The following is a 20,586-nucleotide window of genomic DNA, read 5'->3' on the forward strand; positions in this document are numbered from 1 at the left end:
TTCCTAAAGTATTGATTGGTTTCGTCAATAATGGATAATTTTGTCTTCAGTCTAAGAAACATTGAAGAAATTTAATTTTACGTCTAATAATGTGGTATGTACAATTTAAATTTTTCATCAAACGTGCTTTCACAGCATTTTATGTGAATAGCAAAAAAGAAACAAACACTTTGGCTTAAACGGAAATAATCTGTGCTCGCAAGTACATAACACCTTCATACACAACAAACAATACTTCAGGATGAACAGAACATAACCTTTTATGAAGATTAGACTGTCATAGAAGGACAGACTGTTAGAAAAAATTCCTGATTCTTAATAATATGCATGAAACATGTCATTAAAACATCTATCATCTATCTCTAGCTATATCATCCTCTACTGCCGTTCTGCTCTATATTCTGTTCTTTTTTGCAAATTCACTTTTCCACGTATGCAATTATCCTTGGCTGGTACGTTTTTTACGTCGGAGATGCTTTCGGTAGCCCTTACCATACCATCCTGGCTTAACTTTAGGTTTGTGTATTGTACCATTAGTACTAGTGGAATTTACCGTGGACGAAGCATTTTCTACGACATTGACTGCAGATTTCTGTCGTTTTCGTGATTCCTCTTCCTTGGTCTGTTCCTCTACCAAAGGCCGTCGTTTATGATCTTGCAGTTCTACTGGAGCGGATGTAGTCGACACTTTGGATGTGGACGGAGTGACCACGTTTTCCATCGAGCCATGTTTGGTTTCACAATTTTCGCCATCATAAAAATCGCAACACTCGCAAACTATCGGTTTTCCGTTACGATACGACTTCACGGTGAATTCGGGCGGTTGTGGTGGATAAAACTGGCAGTCATATTGAGCATAGTTCTCGAAACAAAATTTACATTCTATCTCCAGCTTCTGTTGCTGTTCGACCTTAATCGGTGATCCTCCCCAAAGATTCACATCCGGTGGTGGTGGATGGATAATACTGTGTAAACCAGAATAAGCGTAGTTCGCGTCGTACCATTGTGGCAACGTGTTGCTAGTGTTGGCATTGGATTGTTGTTGCTGGATGGCGGTCTTGTAGTACGTTAAAAGGCGTTTATATCTCTCCTGTTGCGACATAGCTAATAAAAAAGGTAAAAGAATGGAAAGAAGAGTTTCACAAACGACAGAATGAGCAATGTTGTAATAAATTCATATTAAATAATATTATGTGTCGATAATACAAATACTAAATGTTAGTATCAACATTTTGCTACTCATGAAAAATGTAGAAATGTAATTGAACAAATGTCCACACTTACTTGCGCAAGAATTCGCACCTAGAGTCGAAATGATAGGCGCTGGTAAATAACCGATCGGCGTGGAGATCGTGAATATACGATTCGCAAGAGGTAGTGGCATTGTAGCCATTACTGACACAGATTCTATATCATTTGATTTTTTTAGCTCGGTTATCTTTGAATGTCCAGCGCCCGTTGACACTTTCGAACAAGTGTTATCGGAAGGTTCGTTGAGACGTTTCTTTTTCTTCACCGGATGTTTGATGTTGAGAAACTCAGGCTTCCGACGGACGCGAAAGCTTCGCAAGCGGGCTCCTCCATGACTGCTTTCACCAAATTCGTCACTTTCATTTAGCTCATCGTTCGAACGACGACTAGTTTTCCTCAGTTCCTGTGGAGATTGATCCACCGTCGTGTCAGTATCGGAAGTATCCGTTTTATCCGGAGTTGCCAACTTTTTTTGTAACCGAGCCGATTCGAGTCGCTTCGAACGTCGTTTGATTGGGTTTTCATCATCTTCGTCCGTTTGCTCATCGGAATCGAGACGGAAGGTCTTGGCGGGTGTCGTTGGCATTAATGTGGCTAACGATTTGGGTGTGCCAGCCATATTATTGCTGCTAGATGATGCAACTGGATGTTTAGAAGGGCTCGTCAAAAGAACCAAGTTTCCGGCTAATCCAGGGGGCAACTTTAAGAAATTCGAATATTTTTGCGTCGAATCATTTATGTTGTTATTTCTAAATAGGTACGTGCCAACTCCACTGTTTGGAGCTAGACTCGATTGTAATGGTAATAATGTTTGAGAAACACTTGAGACGGTTGGACCACTACTACTGTTTTGAGCTCCATTAGATGCTGGCAAGTTTAAAACACTTTTCATGGAGTGCATTGGAGGCGTCAAGAGCAATGCTGGAGCCATTTGGATGGGTTTACTAGAAGAAATGCAGCTGCCCTGAACTGAAGCAGAACTTGGAAACGAAGCTACATGCATCGTATTGCTCTGTAGTGGCTTTAAAGATGAGGAAGCCACATCGTTGTTAACGGATTTTACAGACATCTGTTGGAAATTTGGCTTAACCATTTTAGTAACCATGTGACTAGGGATCTGATATTTGATTGGCGTTATTAGCTTTAAAGCAGGTGGATAACAATCAGCAAACTTGGGAGCAGCTTCGTACAACTCAAAAAGAACACTATTGCTAAGCACAACCTTGACCATTTTTTTAAGCTCCTCTGACTTTTGAGCCGGTTGATTGCTGCTACACTTGGTGGCGTCCGGTGCACGTTGCAATGTTGCTGCAAAAAAAATCAAGCAATTGCATTAAAAATACCATACATCAAAATTATTTGGGAATTTACGAAGATAACCACTTACCATTTAGTGATGGTTGCGTTGAATAATCATCATCCGTTTGAGATGAATCTACTTTCACTAACATGCAATCATCATTTCTAAGCTTTCGGGGATCTACAACATCATTCTGTACGTTACAATTATTCAACGCTGAAAGCTGCCGTGGAACACTTAATCCACTTTCTTGCTGCTCTTTTGAAGATTTTATACTATTTATGGAACATTTACCAGACTTCGCTTCTTCTCGTGAGGAGATTTGCAAGTTATCCACAACTGAAGCGTTATGTGTATCATCAATTTGTTCTTGTTGTTTCGTTTTCATATTTAATGCCTCCGGTTGCATATCGGTGTACAAAATGTCTTGTACCACAGGTTCTTTTTTTTGAAAAGTTCCAAATGATGATAAAGCAGAAATGTTAGGCGAAGAGATTGACTTGGAGCTGCCTTCAATTAAACTATCTTCATATAGCAATCCGTTTGTTTCAGTATTTTCAACATTTAATTTGTTCTGAGTCGTCTCTTTCAGATGCTCCTCACTTCGTGTATCTGCTGGCGTCAAATTATGTGATAATGAAACATCGTAAGCAGTGATGTCAAAATTTTTACCTTGCCTATTACCTTGGTTATCGGCGTCATTGTCCGCATCTAGGTTTTGTTTCTTATTACTTTTCTGACTCTTCAAACTTGTAGATAACTTTTCATGTTCTGGTCTGCATTCTAATGAATCGGCTTTCTCAGATATGCAATCTTTCTTGTTTTCAATTTGGCGTTGACAAAGTTCTTTATCTTTAGCATAAATCGCATTACCTTTTTGATTCAACCCACTAATAATTGAACCAGTAGTCTGGATATCTAAAAACGAAGGTACGTTATCGAAAGGAACTTTGGTACTGATGACTTTTTCTATACTTTCGATTTGATATTTTAAAGAAATGGAGAGATTGCTGTGCTCCTTCGATACCGACAGTAACTGACTATTATTACTCATACCATTTTTTATCTCTTCCAGTTTGTCAACATGATTTCTGTCGTATGCACTTGCGGATTTTTTTATACTTTTTAAATCAAAACTATCATCAGATTTGTTTGTTCGATTTATGCATTCTTCATCTTCATACATTGCTGCCTGTGCAATATCTTCTTCGGCAGCATATTTACGCCAAGAGTCTTCACTTCCTAAATCAATTGTTGCTTCTTTTATATCATGCTCGGCAACGGTACCTTGTATTGACATTGGTTCATCAACGTTCTTCATCTTTAATTTCAAGTCCATATGATCATGAATATTTGATGAATTAAACTTTTTTTCTGGCAGACAAGTCTTTACTATTTTAGGAGCATTTAGGCCATCTTTGCTACTAACATACTTACTATTGTCTGGGTTTATAATTGATACTAGCTGAACAGCTTCAAGCTTGCCTGTATCGGTCCGGCATACTTCCATCCGGTTTTGATCATTTATTGTTTTGTTGCAAGATGGTTCGTTAGATTCAACTTCATTTGCATGTTCAGCCGTTGAATATTCTTCTTGTCTTTTTTTATTTAGCGATACATTGGCACTGAAAGAAATAGCAGAATCATTCAACAACTGGGTTTTACCTACTGCTTCCGCTGCTGTGGAACCCGGATCCTCATTTTCTGTTGGCTTTTCTAGTGCACATGTTATCGATTCTGTTGTTGTAATTGAAGCTACTGATTTTTCATTAAACGGTACATATATATCCTTGAAATTTGTTGGATTATGTTTCTTAGGATCATCAGTCAAAGTTGTTTCAAATGAACTATGATAAGTGGACAGCCTACAAGATACGCCTTGCTGATCCCTTAGTTCATGTATTTGATCCTCATTTTTTGCAATGTCAGTATCCTTCTTGGTACATAGATCTAATGACGTGTGATTTTCCTCAGATTCTATATTGATTTGGGTATTGGAGTTAGTTCTTAGAGCCGACAAAAATACGGCTTCATTTGTACATTGCATCGCAACTTGACTCTCATTGTCATGCTTTTCCATGATATTATTGAATTTAAAAATTTTGCCCTTAGCAATGTTTTCCAATGGATCAGGCGTAAGAGTTTTCTTCTTTGCGTCAATGCTTGCATTTAGTTCGTCCAAATTGAAGTTATGGTTTCCAGATATTCCCGAAGCTTGTGTACCATGTTTGTCACCAATTTGGTTATCACTGCACAGTTGCACATTGTTTTTGAATGAATCATCAGCATCACCGTGTTTTCCGATCGAATTTTCTTTTGTGGGAACAGTAAAAGTTACAATGCTTGTTTCAAAATCAACTCCTTCTTTGTAGTGAGAAGTAGCGTCCTCAGAAGAAGATGAGTTAATTGAAATGCATTCGATATCGTCTGAAAGGTATTTTTCTCGAACGTCACAATCTGATAATTCACCATCATTTTCTATTACATTACTTCCTTTAGTAAAGAACGTGTCCTCGGAATTTTCAATTTTAAAAGCGAGCATTCGATTTTCATTCTCATTTTGCTCAGAATTAGCTGTCACTAAACTCTTGTCCGTAGTTGAATTTTGTTCCTCTGTAATACTTTGAGCACCAGTGCACTGTAAATCAGACAACATATGTTTTACAACGCCAAGATGACCGATATTGATTTGATCAGTTTCAGACGTTGTTCTATTTGATTTTTTTTCTAATTTCTCTTGTACGGCTGGAGAGTAATATTTGTTACTTTCTTCTACGGTACTGGGACCAAACTTTTCTTGCACATCATCGGTGCATTTGGCAACTAGTCTGTGCACTTCATTTTCATACGAAACAGATTCCTCCAAGTGTGGTACTTTTTTTGCACCATGTATATCAGTTACAATATCATCCGAAGAAGATGTAGATATTTCTTTATCATTTGTAATGACTGAGCAATGTGGCTCTTGATGCAAGCGATGTTGATTTATGGGCACCAAGCTCGGTGGATTGCTTACAATCACTGGTTGTACTATCAATTGAATTTGATTACAAAATGAGGGATTCTTTTCAACATCTGCAGCATTTTTCTTTTCAGACACACTTCCTGTCTTTAAAGGTTGTTGGATCATTGTCATACCAGGTTTTAGTAACAATGGTATGGGAACTTGCACTAAAATACAAGTCACAAGAAATAAATTAAATGTTAAAGTTAATACAGTAGAGTAAATACACTCATGTAAAAAAGTACTTACATAGGTTTTCTATCGACCGGTTGACAACAGCATTATTTTCAACGCCGTCAACGCTGATTTTGTTATTTGCAGATGAAGAATTTTCACCTACATTAATCGTATTAAGAGCTTGTCGAATATTTCCAAACAGGTTCGAGGAAGTATCTATTTTGATAACGTTTGTCGCATGACATGCCGAAATCTCTTTGAGGCTTTTTGATTCTTCAATAGGTGGCTCTTTTACATGATCGGTTCCACTATTATTTATCGTACATGGTACAAGTGGAGGCAAGTTGCATGACATCATTGAACCACGTGCGTCCGGACTTCCTATGCTATTTATTAAAATATTGTAATTATTATGCATCTGCTCTTGGTGTGCGAGAATCAAATTATTTAAATACATCTGCTGTGGAGACAAATTACTACCGCCAAAAGTTCCCGATTCTGTTTTGATATCCTTTTCCCGTTCGTTGACTTGGGATTCCTCCGGGGTTTCCTCTTTAGTGGCAGTTATTTTTTTCAGCATTGGCTGTGAAGCCGTATGCTGTTCGTCGGGCAGCAGCAAGGTTGCATGAGCAAAAATTGGATCTTTTAATCGGTTGTACACCGGCACCTGAATGTTCAGGTGCTTCATGACTAACGTCATAACCTGATCGCATCTGCCGTTTATTTTGAGAGTTGATACTTTATCTTTTGGAGTCCATTGAAGATTGATGATAAAGATCTTGGGTCTTTTTTTTATGGGTCGATCCGTAGCCCATAGCCATGTATACTTTCGGAGCACCTTTAAGCTCGACCCAATGCATAGTATTAAATCAGTCTTTTCTGTGTGTGTTGTAACTCCTGCCCAATTGAGTGGCCATTTTAGTTGACCTCGTTCACCGAAATGCACAATTGTGTCGATAAGCGGACCACCACACCGTCGACATCTACGATTCGTCTTGTGGTAATGCCGTGCAGTAAATTGTGTCGTATCGAAAAGTCTCCAATATTCCGCATTTGGTTTACATTGCTTACATACTTCGACATACATATTTCCGTGTACCTCAGAAAGCGAGAATCTGGGCATCCCGGAACGGAGATGCAATCCGTCGCAATTTTGCGACAGCACGTGCTTCAGAATGCCTCTTTGATGCAGTTCGAATAATGCCATATGTGTGAAAGTCGGATCAGCTAAGGAAAGATCATATTCCCCGAGGTCTTTGCCCTGCTGCAGGAGTGTCCAGATTCCTTGGCTTCCGCGATAATCCGGTATTTTGGCCGAAGTACTGATACCCGCTCCGGTGTATACGATCAAGTGGTTTGCTTTTGCAATAGCTTGTGCTAGCTTTAACGCTTTTCGTTCGATAACTTCCGGTTCATCTTCTGTTTCTAGTACGCGTTCTTTATATTCAACGTTACGCTTACGGCGTTCAAGGATTTGCTTAACCACATCTGGCTCACTCTCTAGCAAACGTATTTCTTCGAGAGAACGTTTGCTTTCACATTTATTTAATACTGCGGCAATCTAGAATATAAGTCAAACAAATAGTCAATTTTATTTGCATTTGCTTGCTGTGCCACCATAGCACATTCGAATCCCTTGTTTACCTTTCGCCAGGAATCACGCTTTTGTTTTTTAGGACATTCTTCCTTAGGAGGCGATTTGCGTCGGCGTGTCGCACCTTGTTCCAAAATAGCCGACAGTGTTAATCCCTTAATTCGCATTTTAAATACAGAGCTTTGCAGGTTTTAAAAGAAAATTAATATTAATTACACCTAATTGGTTTATATGCCCCGGGAGTGCTATGCTTTCCGATTCCGGCGCAAACGAAAGGCGAACTTCAAATTCGAGCACCATTCAATAATATACTAATGCTGTTGCGTTTTTTATTCTTCACCCCTTAGCTAGGGTGTTCATGATACATTAGTACGGCACATTTTTCTTGAAAACTTGTATTTTTGGATCCTTAATATCACTACAAAAGCCTCGCGATAATGACAGCTCAAAAAGCGAAATGTGTTTAATTTTTTCTATTATTGTTTATCTACTTCTCGTTTTCGCTTGTGCGCAGTTCCCTACTAATGCTATTGCATTCAGTTTTATTTACTGCTTTTGTGTCCACTGTACAACGCGTCAGATTCAGGTTGAGGGAACCAGGTTGAGCAATTTTTCAAAATATGAGACATTCTTCATTGGTATACAAGTTGGTTCCAGCAACGAAATTTTTGGAATTGGTATTTTTTCTAGTGTTCAATGTGAACTCAATTGAATTAAATTGACAATTAAAATAACAATTGATTTAAAATGAACACAATTACTTTAATTCCAACACAAATTTTTCCTAAAAAATAACATTATTTGGCATTAACATAATCATTGTTTCGCAGATCCGTGCATATTTCGAAAGTTGTCAGTTTTTAAACCAACCTCTCGGAGTGGGAGTTTCACGCCAAAACAACGGCCAGGTAGGACGAAAATGACCAAATTTCAACAAATGGAAAACGATGGCGAACAGATAAAAAGGTTTGTGTTTGGAAGTAAATCCAGAGACAGCTCAACGTGCAGTGGGGAAAATGTAGAAATACTCATACCGGAGGTAGGTCAGGCGATAGATCGCAGCTTAACATGATTTCATAGGATTATCCGAGGAACTGGCATTGTTTGGCTGACGCTTACGTCTGGTGATATGTCAAACCGCGCACAATTCCTTGCGCTTCAGTGCATATTTGATAGCAGAGGAGTTAACCCAAAAAATCATCTCCATTACAGCTTCCTTTGCCAGGATACTCCTTTTATACCTGGCCTTCTGCACCAATTCTAGCTTGGTTTCTCTGGGAACGACGCCTCTCACTGATCAACACTCGTATACTTGAGATAGGTGCAGGGACGGCATTACCCGGATTGCTGGCTGCAAAATGCGGAGCTCACGTAACACTTAGCGATTGCAGTACGTTACCAAAAACCTTGGAGCACATCGAACGTTGCTGCCGGCTGAACAATCTTATACCCGGTCCTGGAAAGGACATCGAAGTTATCGGTCTTACGTGGGGGCTGTTCGTGGACCAAGTGTTGCAGCTAGGACCGGTAGATTTGATCCTTGGTTCAGATGTATTTTATGATCCGTCGGTTTTTGAAGATATTCTAGTGACTGTTTCATTTATATTAGAAACAAACCCTAGCGCGAAATTCCTTTGCACCTATCAAGAGCGAAGTGCAGATTGGTGTATCGAAAATTTGCTAAAAAAGTGGGATCTAGCGTGTTCCGTGATAAACTTGAACAATCTCAGCGAGGACCTCGACATCGATCCTCAGGAATTAATGGGAAACCATACCATTCATTTGCTGGAAATTGTACGAAAAACGGTAGCCTAGTTAGCCATCAATAAGTTCTATATATCATCATGTCTTCCACAACGGCTGCTGCTAGCACGATTGCCCGTGGAGTTCAAAAGTTATTCATTGGCAATCTTCCGTGGACGGTCAGTACGAAGGAGCTAAAATCGTACTTTTCCAAATACGGGCATGTTCATTCGACTAACGTGATTTATGACAAGACCACTGGAATCAGTCGTGGGTACGGATTTATCGTGTTCAGTACGCGCGAGGGCTACACCAATGCCACCAACAACAGATTGCACGTTCTAGAAGGACGTGTTCTAGACTTACAGCCTGCCTCTTCATGAAGGAAAAAGAATAAGGGTGATTTCACCACAAATAATAGAGATAAATGTTAAGCGCTATAATGTGAACAATTTTTATATGATTTCATTGAATAGAAGTTATATTTAGCTTTAAACTGTCGCCCACGTGGTTCCAAATTAATCTGATTCTTCCATTTTATCATCCTCTAAACCCATCTCATCATCATACTCTTCTTCGGTTATTTTCTTTTTTTTAACCTTTTTCAGCAAACGAATATCATTCGCAAGTTCTTCGAGATCTTCCTGCGAGAATTTGTTTCGTTTCTTCTTTATCGGCATAGCTTCTCCAGCCTCGTTTGCGAGTTTCCGTTTTTGCTTGATTTCTTTTCGTTTTTTACGGTTTTCTTTTTTTTCATCTCGGGCTTTATTAGCCATTTCCCAGGGTATAGATTTCTTCCGTATAATTTTCTTCTTCCCTTTCCATTCGCCGGTTTCAGCGTAGATTTTCATCTTTTCCTGGAATGATGCTTGCTTCTGTTTATCTTTGTAGGAAAGCTTCCACACGTCCACTGCGTTCTCAGGACCGCGAAATGTCTCCTTGAAATGTTGTTTCATCTCGGGCATGCGAGGAAGTTGCAGCAGTCCGTAACAAGTTGCCATTTTACCCAGATCAAGATCTTTTACACGTAGGATCAAATTACATTCATGTTTACTATATGCCTGAATATGCGACACAAAGGCTCTGTTCGCTTTATCGAACGTAGCACGATCTTTGACCTGTAGGTGGTGCAACGTTTTCAATGTTTCCGATAGATTATGCTCGTTAATCTCAAGAGATATCTGCTTCAACGAAACCTTTTGATTACGTTCTAAAAAGTTTACATACGCATCCTCGGTGGGTAACAGCATGATAAGGGCATTTCCTTCGCATCCTTGGCGTGCAGTACGTCCTACTCGATGCACAAATGCGGCCGCGTTGGATGGAGGATCCCACTGAAGAACCCAGTCAACTTCTGGGATATCAACACCGCGAGCGAGTAAGTCAGTACATAGTAACAGTGCATTGTCTGCATCTCGAAATGTTCTCAGAATTTGATTTCGCTGAGATTTCATTTTCCCGTGTAATGCCAACACCTGTGTAGATACAGCAAGGTCTGTCATGGCAATGGACCAATACTCAACGCATGCACACGTGGGAAAGAAAATCATAGCTTTCTTTATATTTCGCTCGCGGATGAACTCCAACAAAGCAACTAATTTCTTATCTGGTTCAACTATAATATAATAATTTTGCAACAATTTTGGTGTGCTAGAGGTAGCTTTCTCTCGAACACTAACCAACACTGGGTTGCGGAGACCTGCTCGCATTAAATCTTTCACTTCCTTTGTCTGGGTTGCAGAAAATAATCCGGTGCGACGTTGTCTTGGAAGGTATGCTAAAATGGTGTTGATTGTTGCTTCAAACCCCATATCTAGCAAGCGGTCCGCTTCGTCAAGCACAAGCAACTCCAAGTTTTTCACTTTCGCTGCAAGTTTAAGATCGCCCTTCCGTTCAAACAGATCTTGAAGCCGACCTGGTGTAGCTATTATTATGTTGGCCCCTTCCTTCACGATCGATGCAACATCTTCTTCAACAGAGTTCCCTCCAATCAGCGTTTTCTGTCGAAAACAACTAAAATGTTTGTGAGTTAAAAACTCGGATAATACGTCATGGATTTGGGAGGCTAATTCGCGCGTCGGTGAAACGATAACGGCTCCGATTTCATGTTTTTTCCATGGCTCATTCTGTTGTCGTTTCAATAGTAGCTCGAGCAATGGGACGAGGAAAGCCAAAGTTTTCCCTGATCCTGTTACAGCTTCTGCAGCAACATCTTTGTAGGACATAAACAAAGGAATCGATGCGGCCTGCAAGAATTATAGTTTGATTAGTGAAATCAACATTTTTTCTGCTCGAAAAAGCATACAGGCGTACCTGAACTGGCGTCATTTTCTTAAATCCAAGACTATCGATAACTTCGAGCACTGGAGCACTTAGAGCAGGGGACAGATCGGTCCATTTCGCAGAAGGTCGGGACATTTTCTAATAAAAGTGCCCTTTTATGCTTATTACTATACGGCGTTACAAGTTGAAAGAAATGTTGCAATCATGTACGCCTACATCAAAAATATAAATATTTTGTATTTGCACGTGCTTTTATTTCAGGCACATGAGCCGTTTGACAGCGGGTCTCAGTTGACGTTTTGTTGACGGACCGGCAAGCTGCAGAAGTGTATCAAAATAAATCTTTAGTAAACGATAGCGTAGTTTCTTCTACATCATTCCCAAGTGCAGATAGTACAATACCGGAGACATGGCACACAAGAGAGCTTCTAATGGCTCGCGCCTTCTGAAGGAGGAAAGTGATTTGATGGTAATACGACCTCTAGGTGCTGGCCAGGAAGTAGGACGCTCCTGCATCATGCTTGAATTCAAAGGGAAAAAAATCATGCTCGATTGTGGCATCCACCCGGGATTATCCGGCATGGACGCACTTCCGTTCGTCGACCTTATTGATGCGGATCAGATCGATCTGCTATTTATTTCTCATTTTCATCTGGATCACTGCGGAGCATTACCATGGTTTTTGCAGAAGACTTCATTCAAAGGCAGATGTTTCATGACACATGCTACTAAGGCGATCTATAGATGGATGCTGTCCGATTACATCAAAGTCAGTAATATTTCCACCGATCAAATGCTCTACACCGAAGCTGACCTAGAGGCAAGCATGGAAAAGATCGAAACGATAAACTTTCACGAAGAACGTGATATCTTGGGAGTACGATTCTGGGCCTATAACGCAGGGCACGTTCTTGGGGCTGCAATGTTTATGATCGAAATTGCAGGTATACGTGTACTCTATACTGGCGACTTTTCGCGACAAGAAGACCGGCATCTGATGGCAGCCGAAATACCGGCGATGCGGCCTGATGTGCTTATCACCGAATCAACGTACGGTACACATATCCACGAAAAACGAGAAGATAGAGAAAACCGTTTCACCTCGCTTGTACAGAAGATCGTCACCCAAGGTGGGCGATGTTTGATTCCGGTGTTTGCTCTTGGCAGGGCGCAGGAGCTGTTATTGATCCTGGATGAATACTGGAGCCAGAATCCGGATCTTCAAGAGATACCGATCTATTATGCTTCATCGCTTGCGAAGAAATGTATGGCTGTGTATCAAACGTATATAAACGCAATGAATGATAAAATCCGCCGACAAATCGCCATAAATAATCCATTCGTGTTTCGGTTCATTTCGAATCTAAAAGGTATTGACCACTTCGACGATGTAGGCCCTTGCGTTGTTATGGCATCGCCCGGCATGATGCAGAGCGGGTTGTCAAGAGAGTTGTTCGAATCGTGGTGCACGGATCCAAAAAATGGCGTCATAATCGCTGGCTATTGTGTCGAGGGAACGCTAGCGAAGACGATCTTATTCGAACCAGAAGAAATTACGAGCATGAATGGACAAAAGTTACCGCTTAACATGTCTGTAGATTACATCTCTTTTTCGGCTCACACTGACTACCAGCAAACGAGCGAGTTTATTCGACTTTTGCAACCTACCCACGTGGTACTGGTACATGGGGAGCAGAATGAGATGGGACGTCTCAAATCTGCTTTAATGCGAGAGTATGAAGCCAATGCAAAGGTCCAAATCACTTTTCATAATCCGCGTAACACGCAACCTGTCGAGTTATATTTCCGTGGTGAGAAAACTGCAAAAGTAATGGGAACGCTAGCTGTTGGCGAGCCTGCGGATAACCAGCGCTTAAGCGGTGTTTTGGTTAAACGGGAATTCAAGTACCATCTACTTGCTCCTACGGATCTTTCTAAATACACAGATATGAGCATGTCGATTGTTACACAAAAGCAAAGCATTCATTGGCCTGGATCGACAGTTGTATTAAAGTTACTACTGGAACGCGCTGGAGGACCAGGATCTGTTACTGACTGCCCATTGATCGAGGGTAGTACTGCTACAGCCAGATTACGTGTGTGTGATTGCATTGAACTAACGGCAGATGGAAAGATTGTAACACTAGAATGGCAAGCAACCCCAGTGAATGATATGTACGCCGATATGGTGATGGCTTGTCTTCTACAGTGCGACATTGCCGGTAGCAGCGTCGTCGGGACACGGATGTCGAAGGTGGATGAGAAACACTACCAAAATTGTCTAATCGAGACGCTTCAGGACTTATTCGGGGAGCAATCGATGGACAAGTTCATCGACTCTGACAAGTTGACGGTGACCGTTCGTGGCAAGCGGATTGTAATTAATTTGCAGACTCATGAAATTGAGTGTGATCAGGATGAGCAATTGTACCAAACGGTTTACATGACCGTAAGGAAGTTACGACAAAGTTTACTGCTGTAAGATTCATTTACATCATTCAACGATAGAAATTGTAGAGTAAATAATCATTGAATAAAAAGTCCATTAATAGCAAAAAGCAACGCCGAACTTTTTTATATAAGCGTTCAAACAGTTCATCCGCAGGTCGAACAGTTCAAGAGAAGCCTCATCAGATCGGAAAAAGTGCCGTATAAAGCGTTTTGTAGCCGTAGAACACACATTTGATTTTTTCGGTAGAAGTAGGCAGTATGCACAATAGATTTAACAACAAAATTTCAAAAATAAAACACATGTCTATTAGTGAATATATAAATTTTATATCTTTTATACAGCTCCGCACATGTATTTTATCTATGCATTATACTTCTATGTTTTTTGCATATTTTCATGTGCCTTTTATCGACGGCACTCGTTCCTTTATGAATATCAATAATTGTGTATGTGTGAAAAATAATAATGACAAAATGCTGCGGAGAAATGCATATCGCGTATTACCTTGGGTCGATAATACTGATCTCTGTTCAATAATGGGCAATGCAAGTAGATTACTTAACAAGCTTACCATCTAAAGGACGGGCTCAGCCGTCTGACTTGACATGAAAAATAATAAATATCTTACGCTAAAACAACATAATACATACGGTCAGGACATCCCCTATCATACTCTCTAGAAGAGTATAACGCTATTTTTGTATAGTGGACTAATGCTATGTGTCAGTTATGTTTTGAAAAATAATATTACCTTAAGAAACGAGTATGTGCTCTTTCTCATAGTGTGTGCTATTCGAATCTGGTGAAATTCCTTACGGTGCGCGTTCATATGTATTCGCTAACTTGAAAGTACTAATTTTCACTCAACATTACGAAGCAGTCCAGTCTCTTGGTTCAGTGCATGCCATGCCTTCTTTTTAAGAATTGTAAACATGCTATTTATTTCTTACAGAATTTTTGATCAATACTCAATGAATTTCAATGCGAACTACAACATCCACTTTGAGGATTTGAAATCGTGCTACAGCAGCCGATTGGTCCGACATCAAAGCATGGTAAATTGTACAGAATAAAGTCTAAATAAATTAATTCGTTGGTAGCCTTACATTAGGAACATATAGCTGCTATTCTTCACTTTCTTTTCTTGTATCCTTCGGTGTACAATCAGGAAAACGGATTGCTACGACGTTTTAATGAGCCGAACTTTTTCTCCGCTTCGAGAAGCATCTTTTCGTTGCGAATGACTTCAAATGGTGCCATTTTCATTAGTTTTCCACTGACGATTCCCGTCGTTAAGCGTGCACCATCCGCTGCTCCTGTAGCTTCGTCCGCCAGTTCATCCGAAGGAAAGTCCTCAAAGCTCATATTACTGAATCCCATTGTTTTGGAGCCAGCTTTGGTGTTTCCTTTGTGTTGTTTTGACGAATCGTCTTTTTTACTCTTTCCAACGTTCCCTATGCCACTATCTAAAACAGCCTTACGATATCCACTGACGTTAGCTTTCATTTTTTGCCCGAGCGTGCTGGTGAGTTCTTCGTGACTAACGGTTGAGCTGCTTTTCTCTTGCAAATGATTATACTTCACTTTCTGCTTTTTGGTCAAAAATCCTTTGGACGAAACCTTCACAACCACGTCGCTACTGTTGTCGTCATAATCGTCCGACTTGAGATTACGCACATCGTCGTCATCTTCGCCATCTGGACAGAAATTAACATAGTTGTTATCTGGTGTCACACAATTAACGTTTTGCAATGGAATTTGGCTGAAGTTTATGTAAGTCTGTCTTGCTGACATTGACTGCTGGGACCCTGCTATATTATAATGGTTGCTGTAGTGCGCTTTAGGATGAGCAACTAACTGCTGGTTTTGATTAGCAATTAGGATGGATGGTGGTGAAGGCGACGTGGTTGCAGCAGATGACAGGACTGGCATAAAAGAGATATTTGCACCAGATGAGGTTGTGTGAGGTATGATGTGAGTCAAAGTCACACCACCAGATTCGTGTGTGATCCGTGAGACTAGCGTTTCCTGAGCAGTTGTTATTGGGGTTTTTGAGGATTGTGTTGCTGCATTAACTATCGTTGGTATCGGTGGTGAAACTATCACCGGGGATGTTGATGCAGCAATTCCAAGCGAAACCACAGGTACGATGATCGGGGCAATTGGCGTCGCGGGAAACGGTTCCAAATCAAAAAGATCCCTACGAGCGCTAGGGGATGTTTCACGTTGTGGCGTTGTGGGCTGAGGTGTTGTATCAGTATTACGATTAAAAAAATCACCGCACATTGAAGATGTGGCCTCAACGTTCGAACCAGCTGATTTGATCGGCGTCGACGCCATGAATTCTTGTGGCAAGAAGTCTACTCCTCCAGCAGCACAGTGTTCCGGAATGGAATGTACTTCTGGTATAAATCTAGTGCCACTATTGCGCTTCGATACGAACGGTTTCCGAAAAGGTGCCAAGGCGAACGGATCTAACTCAGCGTCTGCATCATCATCATCTAGACATTCTTGCTTTATGGGCAAATTTTCATCCTCGGGCGTGAATGGATCCATTAGGATTTCTTCGCCGCTCGTGTTATTCTCAGCAGCCGATTCATAATCTAATTCATCGTCCAACAGAAGCGGTTTCTCACCCTGAATCATATCATCTTCAGCAGAGTCGTCTTCATCGATAACGCTGTGCTTTGAATCAACATGTTCTCGTTTTTTAACACGCACCCGCATCACTACTCGGCTCGTATTGTCCTCGTTTGTAGTAACACTTTCACATTCAGCATGGTAGGCACTTGAACCGCACGTTTTGATGCTCTCGCTGATGCAATCATCGACACTTCCTTCACCACCAAAAGTTCCCCGGTTGAATGGCTTTCTGCGTGTTGGACCATTCGCTGGAGCTTTAATGGCTGGCTCGTCGCCTTCAGGAAAATCATCATTCGCGCGGAGATCTGATGCCGAACCGATTGAATCATCATCCGAGGCAATATCAGGGGCGTTTGGCTCTTGTCGACTACCGTTCTTTTTCCCCTGGCGCTTATTATCAGCCTTGACTGATCTTCCCGCGATTGTCGTAGGTTCTTTGCTTGCTTGAATTACTTTGCTACGCAGTTTTTTCACTAGCTGTACATTTTTCATTTGGCCCTTGTCCACCTTATGATACACTGCCTGCAATTTTTCAGGAATGTTGCTCTCCACAAATTGTTTAAAGCTTTGCTTTTTCGCACTTGAACAACCACTGCTAGTGCTGTTGTGCAAGTGCCCGATTCCCGAAACACCTCCTCCACCGACCATACCACCGGCGGTAGCGGAAATAGATCCGATGGACTCTACGTAAAATTCGGAATCGCTATCATCCGATGTAATGTCGTTGGAATTGAGTTTTTCGTACTTGTTGCGATCATCCAATGGAAGTTTTATGAAACTAGGTGATCCTTTTTCACCGCTGCTAATAAGATCGTCTAGTTTAAGATTCTTTGGTCCGAGCACTGATTTGTCGATGGCAATCTCCTTGTGATTACTACCCGTTCCAACATCAATGCCGTTGCGGTATGGTTCCGTAGGAGTGTTTTCTATCAAACTCTCCTTGCCTCCGCCATGGCCGCTACCAACGGCATGTCGCCAACGGTCACTTATTTTAGAGGCCAGTTTGGACGATCCACTTTTCTGTTTAAAACGCTTTGGAAGCGTGAATGGAGCAGAACCGAAGGGGTCTTCATCAAGTGACAACAAATCTTTCCCCGATAAGCCTCCGTTTGTTGCAATCATACCAGTGGAAATGGCCTGAGATAAGGATCGGCGTTGGGATCCCCAGTATGATATGCAACGATCGGATTTCATCTCCTCTGGTGAAGTCACAATAGAAGTTTGGCTGCCTTCAAGACGTAACTTATCAAATTCTGCGCCAAACAGTTGATCTTCCGTTAGCGTTGAGATGGGACTAAAGGGAGATGCATCCCCAAATGGATTCCACGTTGATGAGCCTGACAAAGGAGAGACGAGCGATTTTTCACTGTTTGAATTGCTCAAAATGTGCTGTTGCGAATGTGACAACACCGTTGGCCGTGGACGAATAGACATTGTGGTGGAAGTAGACATCGAATCTTGCTCAAATGGCGACAATATAGTGGCAGGTGAAACAGTTGCTGAAGGTACGGTAAACCTTGGAAAAGCGTATATGTGTAAAACAATTAGTACTATAAACCTTACTGTAAATATTTAGTATTCTTACTTAAAACTAGTTGTGTCGATTTCCGTTACAATTGGGCTGTTTCTCGGAATCGAGGCGCCGAGAAATTTATCATCAAAGTTGACCACAAACTTGTCACAATCTATAACAGCCGCAGGAATTGGCGAGATGACGTTTTTTGGTGAGGGATTCAACGACACGGCGGCAAGCGTGAGCCCCATCGACGGAGTTGTCGAAGTTTGTTGCGTTGGTTTCGGTCTAGATCTCGGTGCTACACTGGTTCCATGCCCACTGCCGATCGCTAAGGTTGAAAGTCTCGAATCACTTGCCATACTGGCGGTGGAATCCAACGGGAGCTGTTGTGAACCACACAGCTTTGCGGCTGCTTTATGCTTATTGGTCGTCGACTGGGGCATCTTAGCAGTTCCGATGCTTCAGACTGATTCTTCAATGGAACACCGCTCAGTCATTATCCATGGCTATCCGACGAGAAAAGTAGCGCAAAAGTAGAGTGTTACATGTGTGAAATCAGTAACAACTTTCAAACCGTGTAAGCTCTAGATACGAGAAGAAACGGGGATGCAATCATAACAGGACTTTTTGTTTACATTGACCGATAAAAGAGTATGTGGCTGTGGGAGTTGTGTGGGAGGAATGCAAAAGTAAAGAGAGAAGCAACGCAATCGGATCTTGTGCTTTGACGTATGCTTCAGCCGCTTGTTCGGTTCGCCCATGCCCTAACAAGCAGAAAGCAGTAACTGGAGAACTAAAAAAACAGCTGCTCTCTTCTCAGTACTGCGTTGTTGTTTGATCATCGCTACGTCAGCGATAATACAATGTACGATAATAGCGTATCATTATGAGTCGTGACAATTAGGAACCAGGAATGGCTTTCGATTCGTATTCAGATGATGCGATGTACACTCACCCAAAAGGTAGAAGAAAATTGTTCAGAATACGACTTAAAACCTTATACTGCCAGTATCCTACGCACAGGAAGGAAAGATTTTGTCTTATCTGAGAAAACACTATTTCACTTGATAACGTTGATGTAACGAGTTGCGTACAGTGTGCAAAACATGTGATGAATAAGTCCTTATTTATCTTAAACAAGCAAAACTCCGATTAAATACAGCGTCGCATCACTTCGAACTCGCGGAACAACAGTGTGATGTTGTGAATAGCTTTTCTGAATGTTGCTGTCAAACTAAAGCGGTCAGATGGAGCTTCAGTAAAAATGATTTTGTCCAGTTTGACAAGAAATCAAAATACAAACAACTGTGTTCCTAAAACAAATAACAGACAAATTTACAAATGTTGCGCTGATTTTTATTAATGACTAGGATTAAAACAGCTATTCTCCTTTAACGTTAGGCGTAACATGGTTTTAAAAAGGCATTGAAAAAATATCACAAATCATATCATTTCTAGCGAACGTAATACAGGGAAAATCATTGTTAAAATTTCATAGTCTTCAGGGTGTAAGCTTTTTAAATGATTAACCGACGAATTCGCATCCGGATCTTGAGGATTGATGATCTCACTCATTATGATAATGAAAGGTCGGAGTCTCAAGGGAAATAGTTCATAATATTCCTTATTAGAGAGCTCTTCCTTGGAAAATCGAACACAAGCTGTAACCAACGGTTGGGTTCGTTTTCGATCCTGCTCTGCAAGATAGGTGAGAATCACATAAAAAGATCCGCTTACAGTGAGACATCGTGAAATAAATCGAAATTCACTCATGTTCTTAAGCGTTGAATAATCTAAATAGTCGAGTTGCATTAGTGCTCTCATGGTAGAATGCAAAAATTGAGGATATACCTGAGAAAGCTCATTGATCAGTCTAGGGAGATAAAAACGAATGGCTTGTTTCCATGATCGAATGAAAAAATTCCGCAACGAAATGTTATGCTCGAATTTAAAAACGTATGGCTTTAAGAGAAGCACTTTCTCGAGCAAGGATTCTTCATCTATCGGCTCCGTGTTCAGTTCCGCCAATCCCGCATCAAGTATGATAGTTAAGTTTTGAGCTATTTGATCGCAAATGCAGTAGTTTTTTAAAGCTGATCGCTCATCAACACTTTTTAGGATTGAAAAATTTGCTTCGTTGATGGGTAAAGTATGTCCAGTATTATTAGCTGTCTTGGTACTAGTGCACTCAGATATATCCGTCGACTTTTTCAATTTATGGAGGAAAAACGTCTAAAAAAAATAAACAATTGAAGAAATTATTAATTTTAAATGATATCCCCGTACACACTTACCATCGTTGAGAGGATTTCAATGTCAGTTTCATCCCAGGATCGATCAATGATACAACTTGAACTTTCCTTCAATCGGCTTTGGTGGTAAGAATCGTGCATTTTGTTAACGTTTAACTTTTTTTCATTGCTACAGGAACAATTATATTGAAAATACAGCTCCATCGCATTTCACTAAACACAGCCAGTACTGCACCAGTGTAGCTTTTGGCGCACATATGAATCAAACAAATGTCAGCGCAGGAAATTTAATTTGACAATTAGTGTCAAGATCTATGGAACTAAATCGTAAACCAAAAATAATAGGTAACATCGGCTATTTTGATCTACCT

At 40.8% G+C, this 20,586-nt stretch overlaps 7 protein-coding genes across 7 annotated transcripts; 3 read left to right on the plus strand and 4 right to left on the minus strand.

Moving 5' to 3' along the window:
* Positions 1 to 439: 439 nt before the first annotated feature.
* On the minus strand, positions 440 to 7,493 carry LOC128721189 (uncharacterized). Its single transcript, XM_053814912.1, has 7 exons — positions 7,377 to 7,493; positions 5,805 to 7,293; positions 5,454 to 5,722; positions 4,890 to 5,189; positions 2,639 to 2,744; positions 1,285 to 2,559; positions 440 to 1,104 (listed from the first exon to the last, which is right to left on the minus strand). The coding sequence occupies exons 1-7, from the start codon at positions 7,491 to 7,493 to the stop codon at positions 440 to 442; spliced, it is 4,221 nt and encodes a 1,406-aa protein (XP_053670887.1).
* A 752-nt stretch (positions 7,494 to 8,245) lies between these two features.
* Positions 8,246 to 9,141, plus strand: LOC128721198 (histone-arginine methyltransferase METTL23). Its single transcript, XM_053814924.1, has 2 exons — positions 8,246 to 8,365; positions 8,539 to 9,141. Exons 1-2 carry the CDS (start codon positions 8,246 to 8,248, stop codon positions 9,139 to 9,141), a joined length of 723 nt encoding a protein of 240 aa, XP_053670899.1.
* Positions 9,142 to 9,161: 20 nt separating this feature from the next.
* LOC128730772 (SRA stem-loop-interacting RNA-binding protein, mitochondrial-like) lies at positions 9,162 to 9,531 on the plus strand. The gene has a single exon (XM_053823850.1). The coding sequence runs from the start codon at positions 9,171 to 9,173 to the stop codon at positions 9,450 to 9,452; it is 282 nt and encodes a 93-aa protein (XP_053679825.1). The 5' UTR covers positions 9,162 to 9,170; the 3' UTR covers positions 9,453 to 9,531.
* LOC128730771 (probable ATP-dependent RNA helicase DDX55 homolog) lies at positions 9,473 to 11,487 on the minus strand. The gene is made up of 2 exons (XM_053823849.1): positions 11,383 to 11,487; positions 9,473 to 11,315 (listed from the first exon to the last, which is right to left on the minus strand). The coding sequence occupies exons 1-2, from the start codon at positions 11,485 to 11,487 to the stop codon at positions 9,588 to 9,590; spliced, it is 1,833 nt and encodes a 610-aa protein (XP_053679824.1). The 3' UTR covers positions 9,473 to 9,587.
* Positions 11,488 to 11,761: 274 nt separating this feature from the next.
* On the plus strand, positions 11,762 to 13,834 carry LOC128720734 (cleavage and polyadenylation specificity factor 73). The gene has a single exon (XM_053814429.1). It carries the CDS (start codon positions 11,762 to 11,764, stop codon positions 13,832 to 13,834), a length of 2,073 nt encoding a protein of 690 aa, XP_053670404.1.
* Positions 13,835 to 14,521: 687 nt separating this feature from the next.
* Positions 14,522 to 18,406, minus strand: LOC128732186 (uncharacterized). The gene is made up of 2 exons (XM_053825356.1): positions 18,033 to 18,406; positions 14,522 to 17,963 (listed from the first exon to the last, which is right to left on the minus strand). The coding sequence occupies exons 1-2, from the start codon at positions 18,404 to 18,406 to the stop codon at positions 14,969 to 14,971; spliced, it is 3,369 nt and encodes a 1,122-aa protein (XP_053681331.1). The 3' UTR covers positions 14,522 to 14,968.
* A 554-nt stretch (positions 18,407 to 18,960) lies between these two features.
* Positions 18,961 to 20,419, minus strand: LOC128721207 (uncharacterized). The gene is made up of 3 exons (XM_053814933.1): positions 20,258 to 20,419; positions 19,498 to 20,195; positions 18,961 to 18,976 (listed from the first exon to the last, which is right to left on the minus strand). Exons 1-3 carry the CDS (start codon positions 20,417 to 20,419, stop codon positions 18,961 to 18,963), a joined length of 876 nt encoding a protein of 291 aa, XP_053670908.1.
* Between the last annotated feature and the right edge of the window lie 167 nt (positions 20,420 to 20,586).

This window comes from Anopheles nili, chromosome 2 (assembly GCF_943737925.1).
Source record: "Anopheles nili chromosome 2, idAnoNiliSN_F5_01, whole genome shotgun sequence".
NCBI lineage: Eukaryota > Metazoa > Arthropoda > Insecta > Diptera > Culicidae > Anopheles > Anopheles nili.